Genomic DNA, 24,873 nt, shown 5'->3' with positions numbered 1-24,873 from the left:
CATTTGTTTCTTGTAATGTATGAAGTAGCAGAAAGAAAAGTACTTAAAGTTCTTTTTCTAAACCCATTTCTTGATTTTGAGGGGGAAGGGCAAGATGGAATAAATGCAATCATTATTGAATTTTTGCTCCTTCAAAAATAAGCAGGCTAACCATTTCAGTATAACACATGAAGAATAAATTTTCCTGGTTTTGATTATTTTGCATATATATATACTGCTTGTGAATTATATACACTTTTTAAAAGCTATCCATACTATTATTGGTTTATTGTTTTAATGTTATGTGGTTCTTTTGTGTTATTGTTTGTTTTTTTATTGTTATATGCTGCCAGTCACACTATTTGAGTTGGGTGGCCCTATACATCCAATCAGTCAGTCAATCAATCAATCAATCAATCAATCAATCAGTCATTGGGGAACTAAAGCTGAGAGAGCCATCTAATGAGTGGAAGGACTTATTTATCCTGTTTCTTTTATTTAAATGTTTGGGGGCTATGTTTTCAAAACAAAATTCATGCAGACTTTAAATTCATATTATGCTGAGCTGACAAATGGAATAGTTGATGTAGAGACTGCATTAAAATGTCCAGATATAATACCCATGGTTATATTTGAAAGCACAAATCTTGTGTTGATACTCTTTTATGTAATTATGTTTTGTGTGACAATAAAAAGCAAAATTATGTCTAGATGCTGTTTAACAAAGATTTTCATATAACTAAAAACATACAAAATTCTGAAGATGCCCTTACTTCCCCCTTCTTCCTTAGCAAAATGGTATACTGTAATATTTACTTACTGAAATATTTCCTTAGTCTTCTTAGACACTTATTAAGGGTGTCAAAGTGTCTTTTTCTTTTCTTTTTTCTTTTTTAATATAATTTTATTAAAAGTTTTAAAAAGGAAGATAAAAACGAATACAAACTAATATAAAGTAAAAAGAAAAGAAAAAGACATCAGAAAGAAAGCAAAAAGTGCAAGAAAGGAAAAAAGTAAAAGAAAAATAGAAATGAAAGAAAAGAAATACAAAGAAGTGGCTTCTGATCTTCTTTACAGCAGTTATAAGTACAATTATAAATTAATCTCTTACTCTAAGGTTACAGCATGACTCTTTTCTTTCTATAATCTGTCCTGTCTAATCATCAAAGTCATAAATCATAAGTTCATTTTTTTCTGTTTTATGCAAAAAGTCCACAAGGGGTTTCCAGTCAGCAATAAATGTAGGTATTGTCTTTTCTCTAATCAAAGAAGTCAATTTGGCCATCTCAACAAGTTCCATCATCTTCACCAACCATTCCTCCATTGTGGGTAATGCCATATCTTTCCATCTTTGTGCATACAATAATCTCGCTGCAGTTATCAGATTATATATATGATAACTCTTGTTCTTAAAACTTTCAGTAAAATATTTTAAAAAAAGTCACCTGTGATTTTACATTCTCATATATACATTTATAAAAGTCATCTTTATTTACATGAGTGCCCGTAAGACCTACATAGATTCTTCTGTAGTGATTTGTTTGGAAGTATTCCCCATCTGCCTAGGAAAAAAAAAATACAAAAATAGGTTTGGTTGATAGAAAGCATTCTAAGGGATTATAGAGGTGTCAGGGAACAACTTATGCACTTTGCCTTCTGGTAAATAGATGTTTTGAAATTGACCACACCTGTCATGACTGCCATTTTTAAAAGGACCCACAACATATTCTCAAAATTCCAAATGTGTCCACTATCTCAAAAAGACTGCCTAAGCATGATCTAAAGCCAAAATGAGGTACAGAAAGTTCACAGAAATTGCTGTCAGGTGATCACTTAAAATCTCAGAGAAAGGTTGGGTAGTGTTGGTTCTGTTTCTTGTTCATGAAGCCTTCTGAAGTAACCTTCAGAAAATCTGACTGTTGCCTGTCAAATAAAAGTTCCAGTTGAAATGTGTTAATAAGCAGGTTGCTTTTAAATTAGGCTTTCAGTCTTTATATCAGTGTTGCCAATCTAAAGTCATGCAGATGTGTTGGGACCACAATTGCAAGAATTCCCACAATTGCAAGGGTTGTATAGATGTAAGTGAGAAGCACAGACATCTGTCATTGATCCTTGAAATCTTTTATTTAGGTGTTCATCTACTGTAAAATGAAGTGGACATTGTGAAGTTACAATGAATGAAAAGAGGACATAGATTAGAATTAATTGCATCTAATTCTTCCAGAAAAGGGCTGTCAAAAGGACTTGCAGACCATCACTTCCAAGCGAAGAGTGAATATTGCCTTCCAGCACCTTTTACGAAAAGTGTACAAGAAGCAATTGACAACTATTCCTTGTATGTATTAATTTTTGAAATCACAATAAGTATTTAGTCAATACTTACCTCATTTTTATTGTTAAAAAGCGGATAGATGCATGTACTGTAAATTGATATGAGAATAACAACACAGTTGACTTCAAAGAGTACAGCACTTCAGCATTCTCTGCCTCCCCACTCCACTCTCAATGAAGCATGGCAGTTTTAAACAGTGTGACATTTCCAAAGCAAAGTCACAAGCTCTAGAGGGATGTGTCATTTCCCTCCTGTGACTTGAAATACATAAGTATTGAAATATTGCTTGGTTTTGATATGTAGTAGAGGTGGTAGTTCTGTACTAAAGCATATGCTTTGCATGAGATGGTTCCAAATTCAGCCCTGGGAAGAAAGGTGGCAGGTGGTTAGTATGTGAAAAACATTTGCTGGAAACCCTGTATAATTAGCACTGAAAATTGATCAGTGATCTTAAAAGGAAACTTCGACAAAATGGGTCATGCTAGAGTAATCATAGTACTATGTATAGTATATTTTAAAGGCTTGCAATTGGTGCTGGAATCAAGATATCATTTTACTATGAATATTCAAACAAGACACATTTAAGTATGCATTTCTTTAGTAAGTACAAGCATTAGTGTCTCAGTAGGAGTGGGGATCAAAATGGGCAAGATGGTGGATGCAGCATAATCGTGCAAGACCTGCTCTTTGTACATGCATGTGATTTTGATACATGAAAAAACAGCAGGACTTGGATCGCCATGCCACTTCCCCCATCCTGCCCATCCTGACTCCCCCACCACAACCCCGGAAACCAGTAGGCAAGAAGAAACAAAGATAAAATTAAAACAATGTCACATTCCATCATGTAACAGTCCTGTAAGTAGCAGGTTTCTGTTGCTTTAATATCAGCAGCACATTAACATCTTCTGCACTTTTGGCTCATGTTTATGTTTTCCTATCTGTCCTGAATATGTATGTGTGCCTATGACCCATGAACCTGTTAGCTTTTAACATGCCACAAAACTCTTCACTTGTGATTGCTGACAGAGGTGGCAGTCCCCAGCCAAGATTTCTGTAGATGGGATTAAGAGGTTGAAAAACGATCCTAGAAGAATATAATTGCTAATCAATTTCAAATTATTGTCAAGAAAATAATGCAGACTTGTCCACAGAACCACCAAGAATCAAGGTAGATCCAAGAGAGACCTTGAAAGCCTTATTTACATGGAAGAGACTGTTTTGGAAGATGTAGTTACAAACCAGTTACCAGAAAAAGTCCTACTGAACTCCTAAACAGTTGGATGGATCGATGCCTCCCTATCCACTGTTTAGAAATAAGTCCCATTAACTTTGCTAGTTTATTCCCGAGCAGACTGCAACATGTAACTACTTGATTAGGTATATGGACTGTTGAGTTTAAATCTACAATAGACAATATTAGACTATGTTATAAGAGCAAAAATATTTATTTTTTGAATTTTATTTTATTTACTCAAACTTATAGACCACCTCAATCATAGCTGCAGCTCTACATGGCTTTAAAATGAAAAAAAAAATGATAATAACTTACAACAAAAAAATTGCCAAGCATCCACATTGGGGAAAACAATGATTCCAATTACAGAACCATAAAATGTAGATCTCAGGGAGTAGTGTTACTGACATCTGGTCCTCTCCCACTCTTGGTGCCCAAGAGGCTTGGGGGAGCATGTAAGCATAAGGCTTATGTAAATTTGTTCCTTTAAGACTAATCTGTACTGAGTTTTGTATATGGAAATGCATACTTTTATTTCATTAGAGTGGATCAATGAAATAGTCATTGCTCTTCTGCCATGTAAGCCAATAACATCTATATTGGCTATACTAGCTAGTAGATGCAGATGTTTTATTGCCACAGGATCTACTGACGTTTTAATAATCCATAACATTACATCTGAATTTTGTTTCTCTCCACAGTGTTTCTGTTTCATCACTTTCACCTAGCAGACAAACCACACCCACAGATTTGAATAACTCTTGGTCAGGGATACAGAGCTGTACCACTGGCCCATCTACTGAAAGAAGTTCTGTTTACTCTTGGGGAGATGATGTAGGTCAACATTCATTAGTAAAGTTTGTGTAAAATGTGTTAAAAATATTGTGTAGATTTCTAGTAACAGTGAAACTTAACAAAAGTTTGAATAAAATTTAAATTAGATTCACACATAGATTCACACACTGTCTCTTTGCATTTTCAACTTTGGTACATTAATCTTGGTCCATTCCCTAAGTTTAATTGGCAAACTCTAGTTTAATGTTGGTTTATTAAGCAGTATCTTTCATATTACAGTTTGTTCCTGGTAAAAGATATGGGTTGTAAACCAACATTATGAGAGCCAGATTGATGTAGTGGTTAAGGCACCAGGCTAGAAACCTAGTTCTAGTCCTGCTTTAGGCACAAAGCCAACTGGGTGGTCTTGGGCCAGTTACTCTCTCTCAGCCATAGAAAGGAGGCAATGGCCAACCAAGAAAACTGCAGGGAGTAGTCTAGGCAGTTGCCAGGAGACTGACTCAAAAGCACAAAAACAACCACAACAACAAAAAACCCAAAATCAAAAAATCCACAACATTAAATCATGGTTCGCTGTTTAAGAACTATGAAGGACTATAGTTTATACATATCAGTATTAAAGTTTTTTTTGGTTATCTTGAAAATCTTTATTTCTTACCTAGGAAGAAAAATAGAATAGAAATAAAATAAGTACATAATAGTAAAAGAATGTACATGTAGTCCTCGTTTAATGACCATTCATTTAGTGACTATTTGAAGTTACGATGGCACTAAAAAAAGTGTCCTTGCACTTATGACTGTTGCAGTATCCCCACAGTCATATGATCACAATTTGGGCACTTGGCAACCATCACACGTTTATGACAGTTGTATCATCTTGTGGTCACATGATCACCATTTGTGACCTTCTCAGACAGCTTCTGACAAGCAAAGTCAATGGGGAAGCTGGCAGGAGGTCGCAAGTCATGGTCACATGATATCTCACTTAATGACTGCAGGTGATTTATTTAATGACTGCAACTGGGACTGCCAGAACTGCTGTCAATAAGTGGGGTGGTCACATGATGTTTCACTTAATGACCACTTCACTTAGCGATGGAGTTGCCAGTCCCAGTTAGTGTCATTAAGCAAGGACTATCTGTATTGAAGTCAGGATAAGATTACTGAGCTGAGAGAAGAGTGTATGTGTCCCATGCTTGTTTGAGCTTCTTAGACTAAACAATGGGTTATTTTAGCCATTCTTTTTTGGAGCTGTTCTTTATTTTTTTATCCTCTCTTTCTGCTTTTAAGGTTACTTTGTTCTTAATTATCATTGCTAGTGAATATGAATTCTTCTTCCTCTGATATTATTCCTCTTAGATTCTGTTGTTGTCCTAATTTTGTTTTTTTAAACATAGTCATCAATGATGAAAAGCTTTTTGCTCCACCTGTCCTGTGTTTTGCACCACAGTGTTGGTTAAATCCCTGCCTTCCCTACTGTTCTTCTGCACAGGTCCTGCACTCATTCTGAACTTACTCATTTTAAACTTTGTTCCATTCATTCTGCTTTTGGCTAAGCAGCTCTCTCATTTTTTTTAGCTGATTCATTTCACTAGTCTTTCCCATTTAGTATATATTTTTTCTACTTCTAATTAATCTCACTCATCTTGTGCATGTACTTTCTTTGGTCATTCTTTGTCAGTAATCTTTCTTTCTTTCTTTCTTTCTTTCTTTCTTTCTTTCTTTCTTTCTTTCTTTCTTTCTTTCTTTCTCTCTCTCTCTCTCTCTCTCTCTCTCTCTCTCTCTCTCTCTCTCTTTCCTTCACTTGTAATTATTTTTTAGCTTTATAAGAAAGGAAAGAGTCACAATAGCTGAGACCTAGCTAAGCTAGCATACCATTTTGTCACCAAGGCCAATTTGTAGAAATCTATATGCAGAATACAAAGGCAATAGTCTTTTCCTGCTCTGGTTCCCAGCAACTGGTATTCCAAGTGAGTTTGCTTCTGATTCTGGCCGAAGAATACCACCACTGGGTTCTTCCAGGAATGCCCTTTTAAAGGGGATTTAATTTTTTTGTTTTGTTTTGCTTTGTCTTCTCTTCATTTCCTTCATTTACTCTTGTTCCTTTTGCTGATGTTCTGATCCACTTCTTCCAAAACTATTTGTATATTTGTGCCCTTTTTCATTCTCTAAATAGATTAAAGTTCATTGTTCCTATTAATTTTCTTTCTATGTTACATAATTTAACTTTCATTCTGTTATTTACCCCTTTTTCTTCCCAACTCAATGGACTGCTGGAAATAAATTATGTAATGGGGCTTACTGTGTTTGCCTGTCTATCAGCAGGTTAACTCTGAAAAATAAGCAGAATGGGGCCAGATTTAGTATGATGACAGAAGCTGACTAAAGAAAGATTAAAAAATGGGCCAGATCTGGCTTGGGACTATTGAGAAAACCAGAAAAAATCACCCCAGTGTATCTCTGTGGAAGAAGCAATGTGGCATCAGCTTGGAATACTGCTAATTGCTTTATTCTCAACCATTTCCCCTTTCACCTGGTCACATGACCCAGAACAGAGATAAATCCAATGCACAAGAAACACGCACACTGCAAGGGGGGAAGCAAAAACACAGAAACACACATACACTGACACTGCATGTTACAGGTAGTCCTTATTTAGCAACTGCCTTGTTTAGCGGCCGTGGGCAGGCCATTATGACAGCGATGAAAAAGTAACTTTGTGACCAGTCCTCATGATTATGACTTTCGCAGGTCTGTAAAGATAAGGAAAGCTGAAGTAAGATCATAAGCATCGTCACTGTTTCACTTAGCGACTGCTTTGCTTAATGACTGAGTGGCTGGTCCCAGTTGTGGTTGCTAAACGAGGACTACCTGTATTTCATTACAAAGAAGATTCCATCTATGGTCATTACTGCATGCTTTCTCTAGTTTAGTCTAGTCTCCTTTGGTTTTTTGTGCCCTAAAGATATCTTCTCTTGACCTTCTTTCCTTCCTATTATTACTTCTTTGTTTCTTTGTTCCCATTTGCTATGTGAACTTACTGCTTTGCCAGATTATCCAAACCTGGTGCTGCCCAGATGTATGACTGGATATTATGAGATTGCAGTGCCACACATATAGGAGGATTCAGGGTGATTAATACTGTATCGTCATCCTGAAGCTGCTAGCATCAGGCTCAGAATGATACTGCAATTCCATAACACCAGTGGCCAATATCTACTGCAATTTTATTCAGCTTCAAAGCTGTGTGGAAACAGTGTTTGAGAATTTTAATTTTAAAATCCATAGGAGTTTGATAAAGTGAATACCCAGAGAGTGTATCAGTTGTTTTGGGATGTGGATGAAATGCTGTTTGAAGGAAAAGTGAGCTCCCAAACTGAGAATCTAAAGACAGAATGCAAAGACTGGACAAATAGATCGCTTCACTTAAGGCAAGTCTATATAAAACTTATTTTATCAGAGGTCCCTGCATCAGATTATTATTTTCTACATGTATTTTTACTCAATATGCTTAAATTACAAGCCTCTTACTGTTTGAATCATTGCTGGCTTATACAGTAATAGCTGGCACTGAGTGCTGGTTCTATATTCTGGTCTGTGACATTATATCAGCTTGAATTAAACTGTTCTACCTATCTTTCCATTTCCTTACTTCATTACCATTTATTCTTTTTGCAGGATTTTGGGAAAACAGGTTCTTTTTCCAAAAGATGAGGGTTTTCAGCATTATCAGAGCAGAAGTGCCAGTTCTGTGTATTCAAAATCTCTACCTAGTTTGAGTGAAATCACCACCAGTATGAAAGAGTATGTTGTCATCAATTTAATATATATTTATCCATTTATGTATATGATTGACATTTAAAAATTATGTTATATACAGTACTACCAATGTGTTAAACACTACATTCATCTGAATAGAAGCAGCACATTGGTATTTCATGCACTAATTGTGTGTGGTTGTGTGTGTGTGTGTGTGTGTATGGAAGATACTTTTGTAATAGATGATATGGTAATTAAATTCCAATAATATGCATGTGATAACATAGCAGAATTTGCAAGAAATGAAATAACTGTTATTCTTAGACATACAAAAGGTTGTCATGTATATTATTATATTCCTAAGTTAAATATTATGTTGAGTACAGGATAATATGATCGGGCAGGAATATGGGGAATAGTCCTGCTACTCACCACCAAAACAATAATCAGAAATATGTTAGAGATGCTTAACAAAGTTATGAGTTAGCATCTGTACTAATATAATTGGAAGGCATCTGTGTAGAGGTGAGGTGGGTTCTATAAGGTGTTCAGAACACATTAAATACTATAATAAGCTAATCTTTATTAGGATGTTATCTTATGAGTTGTTTTATTCTTATTTTTCTGTTGATGAAAAAAAAATTCTCTGCATTATGCCTTGGTAACTTTAATGAGTTACCTTAATAACTTATACTGTTACCTTTTCAAAAATTAGCATTAATTTTTTCTTGTGTGTCAAAATTATCATAATTTAGGTTATGCATCTCAGGATCAAAACTGGTCCCTGCAGCTTTTCCAGTGCACAAAGCATTCAGCTCTGAATTATCAGGGATTTCTTTATCTGAATCATCTGGATATTCATTCTTGGAGGAAGAAATTTATGATGCAGAAGGAAAAATGGAAGAATATCTTGCATTTGACAAGAAGGAACTGTAAATGTTCAATTTTAATTGCTTTCTTGAGAAGTAATTATGACTTTAAGGAAAAATGACTTTTCATAAAATCATCCCTATATACCTGACTTATTTTTGCTGTGTATTTGCAAACAGCATCTTTGGTAGCAAAATGTCACTGGGGGAGTGAATTTTTTTTTTTTTAATCAGTGAATGTCCCTGATTGAGATTGATAATATGTTTTAGACTGAAGCTGGTTTCAAAATGAAAGCCACACCTGCTTTTTCTCTATGATAAAGTTAGCTAATTTAAACACATTTGGTTAGACACTAGCAAATGTCATTTGTCATTTAACAATCACAGCGGTGTTTAAGACAAGGTAGGCAAAAATTAAAAGGCTATTCCCCAATAGATTCTTTGCATGAGCAAGGCAGTGGTAAAAAGAACTACCAATCACTTTTCTGTTTTATGCATATCTTTATAAGCAATTAAGCTGTTGAAGAATTTCATGTCAGTCATACATGGTTTTCCTACTTTTATTGGAATCAGTCAACTAAGACAAAAGAACATGAAGTGAATTTGTCAGAAACCTTTATCATAAAATCCTTTGTCTTGAAAATTGTTGAGAATATATGAAATACTAACCATAACCGAGATATTAATATTGTACTACTTGTTCAGTGCATGTAACAAAGGTGTATTTTCTGTAAAAAAAATAGTAGGCATTTTGTATTAGATTCCTTATTATTTATTTCATTCAAAATTAAATGAGGGAAGAATCTTTTACAATATTATTGGTACTGTTAGTGCATGATCAAGTGATGGGGACTGAAGGCCAATTTGTACAGTACAAATTGTGAGAATCATAGAGAGCCAGTTTGGTCTGGTGGTGAAGGCACCAGGCTAGAAACCAGGAGACTCGGAGTTCTAGTCCTGCTTTAGGCATGAAAGCCAGCTGGGTGACTTTGGGCCAGTCACCCTCTCTTAGCTCACAATGTTAGGCTCAGGTGATTAGCCAGCCAGTAAATTCCTGTTGCAACCAACAGAACAACATTCGATTGATCCAAAAAAAGAAGACCCTGCACCTGTGGGAAAACACTAGGAAGAAAAAAAAAGCGAATCTTGTTTCCTGTGTGTATAAAATGCAGCTTTTATGTGAGCATGCATTCTTTTTTGTTTTCAGTATATAAAGTGTCACTGAGTCTTGGTAGAAATTAAATGTGATAAAATCATTGCTCATAATTTGACAAGTTCTGAAATAAAACTGTGGGGCAGGACTTTGATCCAAAAGGATTTTGATTAGATAGACTAGGTTGTTATTAATAACTAATGGTGCTTAGTAATAAAGCTTTAATTTCCTTTGTTCATTAGTGATGATGAGGGTTTGGAGCAAAGGAAGTCTCAACTTGCCCAAAAACAGATTAAACATGGCATTCCTCCTGTTTCTCCCAATTCCTGTATCAAAGAAGCTGTGGCTGCTGAAGTGTTTGATCATATCTGGAAGAACGTAATTAAAATATTGGAAGAATTAATAAGAAAGTACTGGGAATCATCTATTACAGGTAAGTAGAACATTTATAGACAGGCTGTACCTCTCTACCACCCTTCCTGGTTAACTTAATCAGGCAGGATGGACTAGAATCAAGCATGAATGGATTGGTCTTACCCTATCAAGAATTTTGCCTATATCCTTAGGCTGGAAGAATGAAACCTACCATAACAGTTACCACAGGTACATAACTAGGATCTGTTATAACCAAGGAATCCACGTTGGGACAAACATGAACGATTCTGTTTGCCAGATATCTACCATCATGCCACAGAAGGCAATGGAGTTGTCTTCTCCATTTTAGTAGGTCCTTGATAACAGACCTCCTACAACAGCTCTTCTGAGTGACTTTGTGCCAATGCATTGGCAATGGCAAAGAACAATTGCTTTGCCATCTTGAGAGCCTTGGCATAAACCTTAATATGGGCTTTATCCTGAGTTTATCAGATGGCTGTCATCCCACTGTATCCTTGCTCTAAGCTCCATGAAAAAAGTCCATTTGGCTCACAAAACAGGGATTGGGACCTCAGGAGCTATTGAGTCAACTACCTTTCATCTCTGCCCTAGAGATCTACTAGGGCTGGGACAAAAGTGCCAATTGAGGTGGCAGGAAATTCTCCCAAAGCAGCAAAAAAATATTCCATTCCTAATAGGTCTTCCAACCCTTGAGATATTAGGACTTTAAATCTGAACCCTTTCATACATGTAGCACCCTCTCCCTATCTGAGCAAAAACAAAACTAACAAAATGAAAAAAACCCAACCCTTAAGCCATGAAGGTCATAGAATATTGGTCTGTTCTTGACAGAATAGCTTCAGGATTCTCTGCCCCCCCCCCCCAAATAAAACCATCTATCAGCCTTGAGAACCAGCATCATGTCATCCTGGCAGCTCAGGTAGAGAGAATGATAGGTTACTAATAATTATTATTAATAATGCATTGCTTCTGATGTTGAAGCAAACTAAGAGGGCTCTAACCTTCTCTACCTGATTCATGTATGTATATTTATTATTTTCATTTAATAATGATCTAGAAAATGACAAGCAGATGGAGAAATCAAAAGTTACTGGAAATAAGTTGTTACATATTCCCACCACCCGTGCTATGGTGGATACATCAAGTGTTCCTCCGTCCAGAGGGTCAGACATTCGATGCATGTCTTTTGGCCTGCATTTTGGCCCATCCCAGGTAAAACAATATCTTCTCATCCACATATGAAAAGTCTTCAGGTTAATAATGAATAATCTCTCCTTCATGTATTTAGTTGAATATTCTCTTTCCCCTTATTCCTTCTGTCTCCACGGTTCCTGAATGTTTAAGCCTGGGACAATTTTTCTTTTTCTTTTCCTTTTTTCTTGCCTTGAGGAGCATGGTAGGTATCTGATAATTTTCCTGGGAGGTGTAACAGCCTTTTTTTCCTGCCAAATTTGAATTAAGTTTAAGCCATAGATATATTGTAGAAATTTGGGGATATGTTATTACTACATAATATCATGATCATCCATATCTTAATGAAAGAAAAATATTAAAATGTATTCATTCAGGATAACTTACCAACATGTCTAAAGGCTCAAAATATGTGCATGTGTGAATAAGCCATACAAGAGAGATTAACACAGATAAGAATAAATTAAATGTTTATTTATTTATTTAATTTCTTGAACTTCATAACTGCCCCATGACACCATTTGAATTGTATGTCACAGAACAAATGTAATAATTATATTTTAATTAATTTAATTATTACATTTGTTCCATGATGTACTCAGAAAATTAGTTATTTGAGTCCCTAGAGCTTTAAATATTTTTTACCTATTTTTATATTATAATAAACATATTATAATATTTATATTACAATAAATTTATTTATAATAAATAAATATTATATGTTTATATAAAACATATACATAAGCTTTAAAGCTCAAAAACTCAAAGCCCAATTTAAAATGGGGCTTTTAGAACCAGGAGGCCCAGACCATAACACCCACATTACTGTATTTAAAAGGTAAATAAAAACATCTTTGCCAAGTGCTGGAGACATCATAAAGATTACGCAAGACAAAGTTGTTCCCAAAGTCTTGAACTGTTACATGAATCTTTTTATGTGCCTAAGCGTAGGGGTTTTTTTTACGAAGAAAGCTTCTGCTAGAGAAGTTTTACATTTCCCAGTGGGACATACAGAGGATCACATCCAGAAGAGGGTCCTGCATGCTTCCTTTAGAATATCAAAAATTTCAGTAGGCTCAGCTGTATGTAGTTAACTTAATGCAGAGAGAGCAAATGCAGCTGATGGCTGCACCTAACATTTTGGGGAAAGAATAAGGCTAAGAATAAACTGGACAATAATAGGAAGTTAGCAACGGAATGTCGTACATCTGTGTAGAGCTTGGATTTTTTCCCCATGTTCGGTTCTGGAGAGGATGTAGTTTATTTCTTCCTCCTCCTCCTCCTCCTCCTCCTCCTCCTCCTCCTCCTCCTCCTCCTCCTCTCTTTGTTATGATATTAAGACTACTTTAGGGATTAATTATACTCTGACATTTAATGAAATATCTGCTTCTGTGTTTGTTTCTGTTGCTTTCCTTAGGTCCACCGTTTCTCCAGCAGTTCACATGGCAATTTAAATGGTGTCATGACAATTCAAGCTAAACCACTGCAACAGAGACACTCAACCTTGATAGAAAAGTATGCTTTACAAAGACCTTTTTATGAAATTACACTTTTATCTAGGCTACATTTGTCTATTTATTTCTGTGCTTATTTATTTTAGTTATATAGTTTATTATGATCATAGACCAGCACCATAAAATGATAAAAAGAATAAGCATACTGATAGAAGTAGATCCATCAACAATATAGATCATAAAAAGACTACAAAATATACAATTTTTTAAATAAATGCTGAGCAAATAAAACTTACCCATGGTGCAATAAACCTGAATCATATAACCACATCAATCAGTAACAGGATAGCAAAAGTCCAGATTGTAATCAATTATGTAATGTTCCATATCCTTAATTCCTTTTACACTGTTGATATAAACAGTATATTCCAAAAGTCAGGCAAGTAAGGAAGTGTTTAGAAGAAAATGGCAACCAATTTGAACATGGGGACATGGTGGTGCAGGGCTTAATGAGGCTGGAGTTTGCCGGTCAGAAATGGTCGGCACTCCAGTGGTTCGGGCCCGGCTCCACGGGACGGGGTGAGCTCCCGTCACTTGTCCCAGCTTCTGCTCACCCAGCAGTTCAAAAGCAATTCCATCTGCAAGTAGATAAATGGGGACTCCCGTCTAGATGGGAGGAACCGGTGGTGCTGCGTGGGGGAGCAAAATATCGGTGCTGGACCGAACTCCGAATGCATCCGGCACGAGCGATGATCGATGCAAGCAGTGCGAAAGAACTACCAAGGAGGAAAAGCCTGGATGACCCCCTAGCGACCACTGCTGGTCACATAGTGTAATATATAGCACTGTAGATTTGTAATTGTAAGAATTGTTAGTCACTGTTAGGATTATATATACTTTGTGAGCTGCCCAGAGTTCCCTATTGGGGGGAGATGGGCAAAGAATAAATTGAATGTGTGTGTGCATGTGTGTGTGTATGTATGTATGTATGAAAAAAATAATTCTCACTCCTATGGCTGGTACGGGTCTTCCTCAATCTCGGGTCCTCTACCAGAGGCCTGGGAGTTTGAGGGTTCTGTGCAGTATCTTAGCTGTTCCTAGCACTGCACCCTTCTGCACAGAGAGCTCAGATGTAGTTCCTGGGATCTGTTGGAGCCATTCTCCCAGCTTAGGAGTCATGGCCCTGAGTGCTCCTACCACCACTGGGACCACTTTGGCCTTTACTTTCCTTTACATGTATATGTATGTATGTATGTATGTATGTGTGTGTGTGTGTGTGTGTGTGTATATATATGTGTGTGTGTGTGTGTGTATATATATATATATATATATATATTTAATGTAACTTATATACAGTAATAAATTGTCCGTGGGATCTGACCTTTGGGTCACCCTGTAGACTTCTGCTGGATAAACTTACTCATTTTATGCTGATGGTCTATGATTACAATAAATATTAACTAACTAACTAACTAACTAACTGGCTACATTCATTTTTGACTTCTATCCCAATATATTTTTCTGTATAGGTGCTTTCTCAATTTCAGCTCTCTAATTTTAGGCTTGGTGAAATGTGTTGATTTGAACTAAAAATATGATTAAGTTGCATTTGGGGAGAGGGGAAGAAAGTAATTTGGGATTTAAAATATGCATGGCCAATCGTGTCTCTAGACACAGTTGCTTCAAGCTTTTTATCTTGGTTATCATGAAAGGATAACACATTGTTCCTTACTTAATTTTTTTTTACCAATTTTTTTTATTTTTCATAATGTACAAATTGAGAAAACAAAAGGAAAAAAATATACAAAGATTAAAATTCCTCTTCCATTTCCAGAGTTAACAGTAATTTATACATTTTAGTTATAAGATGGTCATTTAAACATAATTCAGTCACAAATGTAGTTTTATCCTTTTCGAATTCATATAATTTCTGATCAACTTTGAATCTTTCTGATAATTGCATATATAAAAACCAGTGGCACTCGAAGCCTAATGAGGTCAAATTTTCTCTAGTTTTCAATCTGATATCCCCTTGATGATATTTCAACAAATCCCTATATCTTATCCAATTGTAATTCCCCGTCATCTCTGTTCTATGATATGCTTCATGTGCAGATAACCATAGAGGTAGCTTGGGATATATTCTAGATTGATATTTATTCCATATTCTTAGGATGGCCCATCTAATATAATGATTTCTGAAGTCCGCATTGGCCTTAACCATATCATAACACAGATAGGCATGCCACCCAAATCTCAAGTCACAGCCTTCTAAGTTAAATAGTCTTGTATCTCTTCATGTTAACCATTCTTTTGCCCAAACTAAGCAAGATGCTGCAAAATATAATTTTAAGTTTGGTAGGGCTAAACCTCCCCTTTCTTTTGCATCATACAGAATTTTAAATTTCACTCTAGGTTTTTTTCCCTTGCCAAATAAATTTTGATATCTCCTGCTGCCATTGTTTAAGTGGTAGTTCTGTAGGTAATACCAGTATCGTTTGGAATAAGAATAACCTTCTTGGTAGGATGTTCATTTTTATCACAGCAATTCTCCCCAATAAAGACAGATGTAATTTTTCCCATCTAACAAGATCTTTTTTCACTTCATTCCATGTTTTTACATAATTGTTCTGATACAATATACAATTCATATTTGTTAAAGTAATATCTAAATATTTCACTTTTTTAATCTATGTTAAAGCCAGTTTTAGTCAGCAATTCAGTTTGGCCTTGTGATCCCATAGTTTTTGTTAACAATTTTGTTTTATGTTTATTAACTCTGAAGCCTACCAATGAACCAAATTCCTTTAATTTATTCATTAATATTTCTGCCCCTTTCAGCGGGTCTTGTATCATCAATACCACATCATCAGCAAATGCTCTTAGTTTATATATCTCACTTTTTACCTTAATTCCTTTTATCCCATCTTCTCTTCTTACATCTCTGTTCAGAACTTCCAGAACCAATATAAATAGGAGTGGAGACAAAGGGCATCCTTGTCTCATTCCTTTTTTAATGTTGCATGGTGGTGTTAGATCCCCATTCACTATCATTCTAGCTTTTTGTGGTCTATATATTAACCCCACCCATTTTGTAAAATTATCCCCAAATTCCATAATTTCTAGAACTTTAAATAGGACAGACCAATTAAGATTGTCAAATGCTTTTTCTGTATCTAGAAAAATTAATGCAGCCTGTTTTTCGTTATGTTGTTATAGATATTCAATAATATTCAAAACTGTTCTCACATTATCTTTCATCTTTTGGTAAAAACCCACTTTGGTCTAAATAGAAAAAGTCCTGTAGAACTGTTTTCAGTCTTTTGGCCAAAATAGTTGTAAGTATTTTATACTCACTATTTAATAGTGATATTGCTCTATAGTTTTTGGTCAGACTTAAATCTTGGCCATCTTTGGGAATTAATGCATTATTTGTTCCTTTCCATGATTTTAGCATCATCCCTCATTTTAAAATATGGTTCATTGTAGTCAGAAGTGGTTGTAGAATTTCATTTTCAAAATGTTTATAATAGGATACTGGCAGACCATCTGGGTCTGGTGATTTTCCAGTTTTAATCTGTTTTATAACTTCCATAATTTCCTCCTCCATTATTAGATCATTCAAGGTTTGTCTTTGTAAAGTTGTCAGTTTTGTTTTCTAAGATAAGAGTCTATTTTTTCTGTAGGAACTTCAGTTTTTTTATACAAGATGGAATAATACTGATGAAATATTTTTTGTATAGTTACATTATCTGTTATGGTTGTATCCCCTTCTTGAAGTTTGAAAATTGTCCTTTTCTCCCTCTCCTTCCGCAGTTTGAAGGCCAACCATTTTCCAGGTTTATTTGCAGATTCAAAATATTTTTGTTTTACGTAATTCAATTTAGTCTCTATTTCACTTATTGTTAACATGGATAATTGTTGTTGTAAAAGTTTAATTTGGTTTATAATATTTGATTTAGTAAGTGACTTTTTAAATTCTTTTTTTTAATTTCTTGTAAAATCTCTTGAGTTTTTTCTTGAGATTTCTTCTTCACTTCTTTATTATATTTTATAAAGTGGTCCCTCATTACAGCTTTGCTTGTATCCCAAACTATATTTATACCTGTACCTTTATTTAAATTATCCTTGAAATATTCTTTTAATTACTTTTTACAATCATTGATTATTTGATCGTTCTGTAATAGAGTTTCATTTAGTTTCCATATAAAGAATGTAGCCCTCTTTTTAAGGATCAGATTAACAGGGTTATGATCAGAAAATGTCTCTGGGAGAATTTCTGCTTTTGAAGTCAGGGTAGCTAAATTTTTAGAAGCCTATATCATATCAATTCTAGAGAAGAATTGATGCCTTTGGGAAAAGTATGTATAATCTGTAATATTACTATATATATGTGATGGATTGGAATGAGAAGGTTCAAGGGCAGAAGCATCTCCTCAGCCCACAGCTTGAGCATGGGAAAGCAAAGAGGATTAGACTGGCACCACCCTAAGGAATTCGTAATGTTTGGTTGCTGGCTTGATTGATGTCAGGTTAAGCCCAAGAAACTCCACAAGACAGTACTGGAACAGCTCAGTTACTTTATTAGCTGACACCTGCTAGACAGAATCTCGCCAGACTAACTCTAAACTCCCCAAGCCAGCAACTAAACACTACGAATTCCTTAGGGTGGTGCCAGTCTCATCCTCTTCACCTTCCCATGCTCAAGCTGTGGGCTGAGGAGATGCTTCTGTCCTTAAACCTTCTCATCCCAATCCATCACAATATATGCCTCCAAATATCGATTAATATTAAGTTGTCTGTCAAATCAAAGAAGGGTTTTGGTAGTTTTCCTTGAGTATTTTGGATATTCTTCTCTATCCAAATATGGAAAAACAACAGCATTCCAGTCGCCCGTCAAACAATAACTTTGATAGGAAAATTGTAGTTGATCCATCAAATGTTTGTAAAAAGATCCCTTATTTTCATTTGGTGCATAGAGTCCCAAAATAAGTTTTTTGTTCTTGAAGTTCGATTTCTACCTCCACAAATCCACCAGTTGGATCTACTATTATTAACCGAGGGGATTGATGCATAAAACTACTCCATTCGTTTTTTTTGGTCCCACCAAGATAAATTCCTGTCTTAACTTTGTAGAAATTAAATGTTTTGTATCTTTGTTTCTAATATGTGCTTCCTGGAGACAAATAATATAGTGTTTTAGTTTTTTCAGATGATGAAATATTTTTTTCCTTTTTTGAGGAGAATTTGCCCCATTTATGTTCCATGTCAGAAATCTGTAATGCATATTTATTTGAATAGTTTTGAAAAGTTCGTACTTGTATCCCCCTGTTCTGTATCAGGGTTATCTCCCTCTAATATTTCTCCAGTTTGTTTCTTGGTTTGTCTCGTACTTTCTTCAGGTGTCTGATGTACTCTTTTTAAAATTTCTCCAGAAAATCTCTTGCCTTTTGTACTGTATTCAAACAATATTTCCTTTGTTGAAAGAAAAAATTTATCCCCTCTAGTTTCTCCCATCTAAATGGAATCCCTTTTTGTTTCAATAAGTCAGTCAAAAAGAAATAGTCTTTTCTTTTGAGAAGAATTCTAAGTGGGATCTCTTTCATTACAATTACATCAACTTGATCAATTTTTAATTTATTATTATAGTGGCATTGTAATACACTTGATCCCTTAAATGCACCAATACATCTCTTGGGACTCACCTTATGTTTGCAAAACGTGTATTCACCCGATATATTTTATCAATGCCATGTTCCAGGCCAACTGCCTGTACATCTGTTAAGTCTGCCAGAGCCTGGACTACTTTATCATAGATATTTTCTTCTGGGTCTTCAGGGATTGCTCTCAACCTCAAAGAGTATTCTTTCTGTCTTAATTCCAGTATTGCTAGGTTGTCCAGGGCTCTTTCCAGTTCCATATCTGTAGCTCTCATTTTGTTCTCAATTGTTTGGACTCTGTCGTTGGTTTTCTTTATTTCTCCTGATATTTGTTTAACATTTTCATTCACTTGTTTTACAAATTTATCCATCTTGTCCAATTTCTTTTCCATCTGTTTTTCAAACATCTGAAATTTAGTATCTAATTGTGTATCCAGTGTTTGGGTTAATTTAGTTTCTAATTCCTCAGACATGGCTTTAATCAATGTGGGAGTGACTGAGGTTTCTTCTTTCTTCTTCTCTAGTGGCTGTTCTATGGAGGACCGTCTCATCTCTATTCGGGCTTTCTGTGTGGCCATTATGAAAAAAAAATACTGTAAAATATACCTTGCTATTTAGCTACTACCACCACTAGGTGTCAGCAAAGAGTCTTAAACAAAGTCACTATTTACTATTCAAAACATATTTTCATTCTTATCCAGATTCACTATATCAGCAAGCAAGGTGACTCATGGGAGTTGAAGTAAAACTGTTTAAAGGTTGACGACTAAAGGTTCATCAAAAGTAAACTCACATATATTTATAATATTTATTTATAATTCCCTGAAATATTTTTAAATCCTTTCTTTTTTCCTTTTCTAGATTGTTAAAGTTCTGGTCTCAGATTTTTTTTATATATCTTATTTTTGCCCTTATCGAAAAGAGAGCCAGTTTTTATTTAGTTCAGGATCAATTGTAATCCTCTGGAAAAGCAAATTGCACAAGGGACAGCATCTGTCCTTTGCATAAGAAAAGCCTCTCATCTTAATACTTTTGTGGTTCCAAAGTGATTAAGAAACACCGGTAGGCAGCTCTAATGATCGTAAGATTGCATCCCAGCCTGCAACAGATGGCAGTCCTCCTCCCTTGGCTGCTCAGCCCACAGGCATGTTGGAGCATTTGTCCACGCTTTACCTGCAAGGAGTGGTCATATGGGGCTCCAGAGGAAAGTTTTATGTCCCCCCCTTAATCCAGAGGGGTTTGGTTCACTTTACCAATATAACAGTAAGTGCTAGGGGCAGGGATGTCATCTCCGCCCAAGGGGCAATCCTTACGGAGATGTACGAGCAGTCATAACTAGAACTGGAAGCCATTCCTTACTTAATTTATGATTGTTATGTTTTACTCTCGGAGAAAGGCACTTGTTGAATTTCTTATTTCAGATGCCAGAATCATTGCACCAGACTTGAATATGATCCATTTTTATTGGGAAAGCTAAACCATTTGGTATTCAGCTTCTGGTTGCTGAAGACTTTAATCTTATGTAGGTGGAATGATGTTTGGTTGAAATTGTCTTTCTTTTTAAGGCCTGAACAAGAAGACAAGCCACAAGGCATGGGCTCCCGTATTAATTCAGCAAGGAATCGAGTGGGGCGAATGACTGACAGCAGTGTCTTCTCATTATCTCGAGTGTTACCTGGATCCTCTAAGAAAACAGTGGGCCATCGTAGGTTACCATCAATAGCTCCAGACCAACTACGCTTAAAGACTCCCAATGTTTACAGTGATGAGGTCCTGCGAGGAACAAAATTGTATGGCTTTATTTCTGTTCTTTGCTACTGTGGCTTCATTAGCATGTTGAGTTCAGATGATAGGATGTGGACAGGACTGAGAAACTTTTGTGATTACGTGACACAAACACTGCATTTGGAAGAGAACTATATATTCTGAAAATTTTATTTATTTTATCCGTCAAGGTGTGAAAATAAGATTCATTGTGATCTTAGAAAACAGAAATGAATCTAAAGAGTATAAGTGAGTTTGCAAAATTTACTCATTTTTAGCGCTGCAATAAATTTGGCTCGATGCAGGTTTTTTTATTTTTGTACTTGTAGCACAGGGTAGATGTGTGACGAATAATGAATGTGTAAGAGTAATGAAAGAATTCTGTATAACAGGTAAGAGTAACTAAAGGAGTAAGATACAGATTTTTAAGTGGGAAGATATATATTATTAAGATTGTGTAATTTAAGTGGATGTCTTGTGCTTCAAAGAGAATCCGCCTTCCCCAGTCTGGCACCCTCCAGATGTGCTAGGACTACAATATCCAGACTTTCCAGAAGTGCAGTTTCTTGGAAGTCACCGTATTGGGGAAGACTGACTTAATATTTCTGTGTACGCAGCAGAACTGTTATTCATTCATCCAACTGTGTTAAGAAGAACAATTCTTGTAGCAGTTTAAGGAACTGAAATAAGAGTTAACTCCTATGTCCACACTGCTTCCCTGCAGATGCACTACCTTAGATCGCTTGTCATCTCCGTTTACACCTGCTGTCCGGAACAAGTTGCCACCCATAAATTCAGACACCATTGATCAATATCTTTCAGTTCCTGGATTACGGCTAAGCTTTGTAAGATAACTAATTTATTTGTGTGCATGAATGAATGTATATACTTGTCTTTATATCTCTTTCTCTCTCTATCTAGAATGTATAAATAAAACCAGTTTGATTCAAATTCAGTGTGAACAGGTATTTGATGCCATCAAAAATTTTAATCAAATCTTTGTACAATTCCAAAAGGTATACGTGCACCCACGCATTTGTACAGTGGTACCTCTACTTACGAACTTAATCCGTTCCGTGACTCTGATCGCAAGTCGAGTTGGTCGCAAGTCGAAGTAAATTTTCCCATAAGGTTCAATGTAATTACCGTTAATCCGTTCTGGCGTCCACGGACCACGCGTCAGGGGCGGAAAAACGGCCGCTGACCACGCGGCAGGGCAGAAAAAATGGCCGCAGACCACGTGTCAGGGGCGGAAAAACGGCCGCGGACCACGTGGAATGGGTGGAAAAATGGCCGCGGACCACGTGGAACGGGCGGAAAATGGCCGCGGACCACGTGGCACGGGCGGAAAAATGGCCGTGGACCACGTGGAATGGGCGGAAGATGGCCGCAGACCACGTGGAACGGGCGGAAAATGGCTCGTAAGTCGAGGCTAATTCATAAGTAGAGGTAAATTTTTGGGGCCGGAGCTGATCGTATCTCAAAAATTTCATAAGTAGGGGCATTCGTAAGTAGAGGTACCACTGTATTTTCTTTCAGTTATGAAACTTCCTTGAGTAATCTTACACAACTCACTTTTTCCCTGTGCCTGATAGGATTGATGTGTAGCTAAAACCTATGCCTAATATATAAAATATTCAGGTATGTAAAATAGACCTATGTATAGCAATTATGCTTTGCCTTGATAAAGCATTTCACGTCACAAAGCTACATGATTTTTCTCACTGAGACAAGGAAGCAATGCACTTTTCATTGAGAAGCTTTTGGTTGGGTTGGCATGGCGAGCTAAACATGTCTCCATGGATTGCAGAGACAATGACCATGGCAAAGACTGAAGAAACGATGTAGACCAGTTCTTCAGAACCTCTCTGGAGAAAGAGAGGATGGGGGATCACTCACATGTACATGATAGTGGAATCAGAAATATTGGATAAAAAAAAGTATGGATTACAAAACAGACAAGGCATCTAAATTAGAAATACAAGTAACAGGAAAAAGTGTGGATTACAAGATGGAGAAGACAGTTGAAGTCGAGTCACAAATGAAAAGCCAAGAGAATGGCCCTGATATGGACTTTTTACTGGATATACAAAAGCTGGTTGAAGCTTTGAAAATCAAAGGGAAAATACAAATGACGAACCAAAACAATGACCTGGATAATGACTTTGTACTGGATTTACAAAACAGATCTGCTAAAGCCTCAAAGAAGCCTCTCTGATGGGAAAAAGAAAAATTGAAGAGAGACCAAATCCTACGACAACATCTGAATTAAAGATCAAGATTGTTATTCCTCCTACTAGTGAGCCAACACGCTTTGCATTAAAAACATATTGCCAAATATTGGAGTGCATTTTACGCTTTGTAGTTATGAAATCCAGAAAGTTAATTGTAGTCTAAATTAAAAAGCCAACTACCTTAATCTCATGAACTGTAAATTCGGCCAAAGTGCAGCCTAAGACAGCAGAGTTATCTTTCCAGTCTGGTCTTCTGAAAGAGAAAATAAAAAGGCTGGGACTTGGAGCTACAACTGAAAGTAGATCTGGATGGTGGTGAAACTGGGTAGATTATTCAACTTCAAATTGCTTCATTTTAACTGTATTTGTAACACTATTCCATTGGCAAAATAGGCTATGTGGGTGAGAAATCAGGAAGATGCAAGTACAGGTAGTCCTTACTTAACAACCGTTCATTTAATGATGGTTTGAAGTTACAATGGCCTCAGAAAGGGTGCTTTAGGGCTTGAAAGCACTTCTGGCCACGTGGTCATGTGGCCCTGTTTCAGGCGCTTGGCAACTGGCTTGCATTTATGACTGGTTGCCAAGCACCCCATGATCACGTAATTACCGTTTGCAATCTTCTCTGCTGGCTTCCCCAATGGAAGCCGGTAGGGAAGGTTGCAAGCAGAGGGGACACAGCAGTGTGCAGGAATGGAGCTCATATCCTGAAGATTTGAGCTCTGTTACTCCAGCCCCAGAAAGAATTTCCCCTCCATCTGCGGAGAGAAGGGCAAACCCTTCGGCGGGCTTTAGGAATATTTGAGAGCGAAAAGGCTGCCTGCTGGGAGGATTTCAGCTCTGCGCTGAGTTGAAATCCTTCAGTAGACAGCTCTTTTGCTCCGTTCACTAAACGGCCCAGGAGATTACTTAATGACTGCAACCGGGAGTGCCTGGATTGCAGTTGTTGAGCGAAGTAGTCATGTGGGCATCTCACTTAATGACCAGTTTGCTCAGCGACTGAGATTCCAGTCCCAATTGTGGTTGTTAGGTGAGAACTACCTGTATAAATTATAATTTAAAACAATGAGAAGTCTTTTCCTCCATGTGACACTTCTATATTTTTGAGGGAAAAAAAGCTCATTAGGATTTTAGTATGTTCCATTTACACAGCTTTTGGTACTTATAGCACTCTTTAACCCCAGTTATCATCTCTAGTCTTGAACAGAACCCTATGCAATTAAAGTTCTTTTTTTTCATGCTAATACACATGGCATCTTCATCTGAAGCCCTTCTGAAAAAGCCCAAGTAGGTAATTTTAGAACCTCTTGTCTAGGTGCTCAGAAGCTAGCTGAAAAATTAGCTATTGTGGCAAGGCAATAAAAAGTCCATTGATTACATTGACCACCAGGAAGCAAGACATGACCAGCTTTGTCCTTATTAGGAATAGTCGTACATACATAGCCAGAGCTTATTCTATTGGCTTCAAAACCTCTCTTGGGAATTGAACTCATCAGCTTGCAGTTTTAGATGACTATATACAGTGCATTAGCTTTAGGAACTATCCGGGCCCTGATAGGTATTACAGGAAGGGATACTGTACATAGAATCTATCTGAATGTTATACAGGTAGTCCTTGCTTAATGGCAGTTTGTTTAACAATGGTTTGAAGTTATGACGGCCTCAGAAAAAGTACTTTATGACCTGTGCTCACACTTATGACCATTGCAAACTGTTGCATCCCCCCTACGGTCATGTGATTGCAATTTGTGACCTTTTTTTACAATGATCATTAAGCGAATCACCACAGTCATTCAATGAATCACATGGTCATTAAGTGAATTCTAGCAAAAAATATCCATTGGGGAAACTCGATTTGCTTAATGACCATGTGATTTGCTTAACAACTGCAGTGATTCGCTTAACATCTGTCGTAAAAATGGTTGTAAAATCAGGTGCAGTCATGTAGTGACTTGCTTAACAACCGCCCCACTTAATGACCAATTTTCCAGTCCCTATTGTGGTCCTTAAGCGAGGACTACCTGTATATATGCATCTTTTCCTTAAGCTT

General features: G+C 36.5%; 2 protein-coding genes across 3 annotated transcripts in view; one reads left to right on the top strand and one right to left on the bottom strand.

Moving 5' to 3' along the window:
* FAM149A (family with sequence similarity 149 member A) overlaps positions 1 to 24,873 on the top strand; it is a 61,294-nt gene that overhangs the window by 21,228 nt on the left and 15,193 nt on the right. For both annotated transcript variants that reach the window (XM_088131493.1, XM_088131498.1), the window contains exons 2-11: positions 2,204 to 2,314; positions 4,250 to 4,382; positions 7,632 to 7,774; positions 8,022 to 8,147; positions 8,858 to 9,034; positions 10,367 to 10,557; positions 11,578 to 11,732; positions 13,129 to 13,226; positions 20,391 to 20,615; positions 21,314 to 21,434. In XM_088131493.1, coding sequence (XP_087987619.1) covers positions 2,204 to 2,314; positions 4,250 to 4,382; positions 7,632 to 7,774; positions 8,022 to 8,147; positions 8,858 to 9,034; positions 10,367 to 10,557; positions 11,578 to 11,732; positions 13,129 to 13,226; positions 20,391 to 20,615; positions 21,314 to 21,434 — 1,480 coding nt within the window. The remainder of the gene's footprint in view (positions 1 to 2,203; positions 2,315 to 4,249; positions 4,383 to 7,631; positions 7,775 to 8,021; positions 8,148 to 8,857; positions 9,035 to 10,366; positions 10,558 to 11,577; positions 11,733 to 13,128; positions 13,227 to 20,390; positions 20,616 to 21,313; positions 21,435 to 24,873) is intronic.
* LOC148216835 (uncharacterized) lies at positions 17,643 to 19,799 on the bottom strand. The gene is made up of 2 exons (XM_088130305.1): positions 18,972 to 19,799; positions 17,643 to 18,885 (listed from the first exon to the last, which is right to left on the bottom strand). Exons 1-2 carry the CDS (start codon positions 19,401 to 19,403, stop codon positions 18,586 to 18,588), a joined length of 732 nt encoding a protein of 243 aa, XP_087986431.1. The 5' UTR covers positions 19,404 to 19,799; the 3' UTR covers positions 17,643 to 18,585.

The sequence above is a fragment of the Python bivittatus genome, unplaced genomic scaffold, assembly GCF_059951505.1.
Source record: "Python bivittatus isolate LINGU-HERP-01145 unplaced genomic scaffold, Pbiv_v1 ctg000070_np1212, whole genome shotgun sequence".
Classification (NCBI taxonomy): Eukaryota; Metazoa; Chordata; class Lepidosauria; order Squamata; family Pythonidae; genus Python; species Python bivittatus.
The sequence above is the reverse complement of the archived record's forward strand: the minus strand, read 5'-3'. Positions and strand labels throughout refer to the sequence as shown.

What these genes read in the sequence shown, in the direction of transcription:
- LOC148216835 (XM_088130305.1), bottom strand. Translation starts at nt 19,403, where the DNA reads ATGGCCACACAGAAAGCCCGAATAGAGATGAGACGGTCCTCCATAGAA. An exon ending in AAGAAAATATCTATGATAAA is followed by an intron (nt 18,886 to 18,971) that starts GTAGTCCAGGCT and finishes GGTGAATACACG; the next exon opens with TTTTGCAAACATAAGGTGAG.